The sequence below is a fragment of the Quercus suber genome, unplaced genomic scaffold, assembly GCF_002906115.3.
Source record: "Quercus suber isolate HL8 unplaced genomic scaffold, Cork oak 2.0 scaffold_1788, whole genome shotgun sequence".
Classification (NCBI taxonomy): domain Eukaryota; kingdom Viridiplantae; phylum Streptophyta; class Magnoliopsida; order Fagales; family Fagaceae; genus Quercus; species Quercus suber.
The window spans coordinates 1-3,207 of NW_027071141.1; the positions used below are offsets into that span (position 1 = coordinate 1).

General features: G+C 29.1%; 1 protein-coding gene across 1 annotated transcript; it reads left to right on the forward strand.

Moving 5' to 3' along the window:
* Positions 1-1,275: 1,275 nt before the first annotated feature.
* LOC111986121 (thioredoxin H-type) lies at positions 1,276-3,188 on the forward strand. Its single transcript, XM_024017752.2, has 3 exons — positions 1,276-1,449; positions 2,570-2,692; positions 2,836-3,188. The coding sequence occupies exons 1-3, from the start codon at positions 1,363-1,365 to the stop codon at positions 2,974-2,976; spliced, it is 351 nt and encodes a 116-aa protein (XP_023873520.1). The 5' UTR covers positions 1,276-1,362; the 3' UTR covers positions 2,977-3,188.
* Positions 3,189-3,207: the final 19 nt, after the last annotated feature.

A 3,207-nucleotide genomic window follows, 5' to 3' on the forward strand; every position in this document is an offset into this window, starting at 1 on the left:
AAAAAATTATTAGTTTATTATATTGTATTATTAATATAAAATTTACATTTAATATTAATTATAGGACAAAATTTCTTTCCAAATTAATTTAGAGAGAAATTCTTCAAATTTCTCTTATATTTTTTTTATTAGATCTAAATTTTGAAATTTTAACCATTAAATTACATGTTTTTAACATACATAATGTTAAATTTCGTTTCTCAGAAGGAAAAAAGAAAAAAGAAAAAAAAAAGAAAGCTAAATTTCATTCAAATCGAACGTTATTTATTATTCAATCAATGAAATTATTTTTTATCCATAAATTTAGACCACAAAACTTAAATTTTAAATATTTAATTAATAACATAGTTATATTGATCTTTGATATTCTTGTATATAATAAGAACATGTAATTTAGTGTGCATTTAGCATGACTTGAAAAGCCAGTTTTTTTTTTTTTTTTTTACTATTTCGCTTATTTTTACTATTATTTATGGGCCTCACATCACTTTTTAACACTATTCATGGGTTCCACTATACTATTTCAATTACCTTTTAGTTTTATCTATAGTATTTTAAGTAAAAAAATTTCAGTTTCAACTACATTAACCGTTTCCAAACGGGCACTCAACGGTTAGATTTTCCTCTTTGAAACACTAGGAGAGAAACTTTAGAAAGAAACTTTTTTTTCCCTAATTAAATGCGTACAATATGGATTGAGATCCTCTAGATTTCCTAAAGTATTCTACCAAATATATTTCCTTAAATCTTAACCATTCTTAATAATTTAATGGTCTAAATTTTGCCATATCAGCATTCTACTAACAATAATCTTAATTGTTTTGTTTGTAACATTATTTTATTATTTTAAAAGTATTGTTAATGGAATGCTGATATGGCAAAATCTAAACTCTTATATCATAAAAGAGTAATTAAGATTTAAAAAAATCTATTAATAGAGAATCTTACGAAATTTAAAGGATCTAAATCCCGTATAATATATGTACATTTTTATGCATATGTATAAAATATTGTACATTTTTATGCGTATGCATACGTATTAATTTACAATGTGAAATTGTGAAACAGTGGCTGCGACCGCGTGCGTTGTTTGAACGCCGTATGGTGCATTAAAGCGAAACAAAAATACTCCATTCCATCCTATGACGTAGGGCTATGCGTCACTCAAATCGCGTACTCACATTCAGAAAAATGGCAGTATAGTAATTCAGCTGCAAGTTGCTGGACATTTTGGTAAATTAGGAGCAAAGGTCAGCTATGTAGCTTTAAATACATAGCATAGGTTTCTCTCATCACACAAAACATCAAAACAAAACATTTTACCTGCGAATCTCAGCTTACTTACAAACAAAGAAAACAAAAATGGCTGAAGAGAACCAAGTGATTGGCTGCCACACTGTTGAGGCTTGGACTCAGCAACTTGAGAAGGGAAATGAGGCTAAGAAACTGGTATTCCATTTAGCAAACACCCTTCTTCTTCTTTCTTTCTTTCTTTGTCTGTGTAGTTTTTTTTTTTTTTTTTTCAATTATTGTTATTATCATCATTTTGGGGTCTTTTGAATTCTGGGTTTTTAAGGTTGGAAGGGATTGTTACATGATTTAAATACATGGTCTTTATTGGGTTTGATTTGGTAGTTGGGATTGGCTCAAATTCTTGTTTTTTTTTTTAAAAAAAAAATTATTTCTTTAGAAAAATATATGCATACCTGAATTGAAATCCCAATAATTTATTAAGGGATTTGGTTAATCTTGGTTTTGCCTGATTTGTTTTTTTGTTGTTTTTTAATGGCCACAATATAGCAACTGCTTTTTTAATGCCCAGAAGAATAAAATATTTGTAATCAACTTGCATTGAATTTTTTTTCTTCTTAAATTCGAATTGATAAATTTCAATAACGTCTTGGAATTATCTAGATTTAGTTTTTTTCAGAGAAAAAAGTACTAAACTAATATTGGAAAGGTTCTTGATTCAATTTCTCTATGGGACTAATTACCCTTATAAATTTTAATTAGATATCATCATTTCATATAACAGGGTATAAAACTTAATTGTCATACAATATTGTGTATTTTGAAGATTTATAACTTTTATTATTAAAAAAAAAAAAAGTATTTGTATTGTCTGTATAATATATTTGTTGCTTTAGTCTAATTAGATATTTTTGAATCCTTGAATAGCTCCTTCTTGAATATTTGAATTGGTTTACTTTTAGGTTAGATGCTTTAACATACATATAAAGTGTTTGTCTGGTATATTTAGATACTGGTAAAGCAACGTGCTCAGAGAATCATTATATCATTGGGAAAAAAAAAAAGAATTTTGTCCATGTAGAGATTCGTTATGGCGTTATGGCAGAGCTTAGCTAGTTACTAATAAGACATATGATTGAATTTAATTGTTGTTAAGGGATATAATACTATTTGTGTTGTATTGACCAATACTGTACTGTCGTTAATTGTTGTGTGAGAATTATGAGTTTCCATTTTCATGTTTTTAGCTTTGTTTTTGTCCTGATTCATAGAATCTCTTGAAAAAAAAATGCCATTTACTAAGAAAGTTGCATGATAGGTGGTGGTGGATTTCACGGCTTCATGGTGTGGACCATGCCGTTTCATTGCCCCAGTTCTGGCAGAGCTTGCTAAGAAGACTCCTAATGTCCTATTCCTGAAGGTTGATGTGGATGAATTGAAGGTAAACAAATCTATTCCTAACATGTTTCTAATTAATAGCCTAATCTGATTCTAGATTAACTTGTATGAAATCCGTGTGTAGTTCAATTCAAACCAATATATGATTTTAACTTTAAAAAAAAAAAATTACTCGGCTGTCTGCAGACTGTAGCTGAGGAATGGGCTGTGGAGGCAATGCCAACCTTTTTGTTCTTGAAAGAAGGCAAATTAGTGGACAAGGTTGTGGGTGCAAAGAAAGAGGAGTTGCAGCTGACTATAGAAAAGCATGCCACTTCTGTTGAATGATATGTAATATGGAGGAGAATATATATGAACCTCAGTACCGTATGTGTCTCTTCTAGTTTTCATTTGATGATAAGAACAGAGCTACTACTACTCTGGTAGTAGATGTCTAAAATGTGTGCTTGATGTATTGTTGTATTCAGCTACATTTGACCTTTTAATATTTGTGGTTTTAAGTAATGTGAAGTAGTCCACAGTGCTTTTGTTTATGTTTATATGATATTTCCTTCTTTT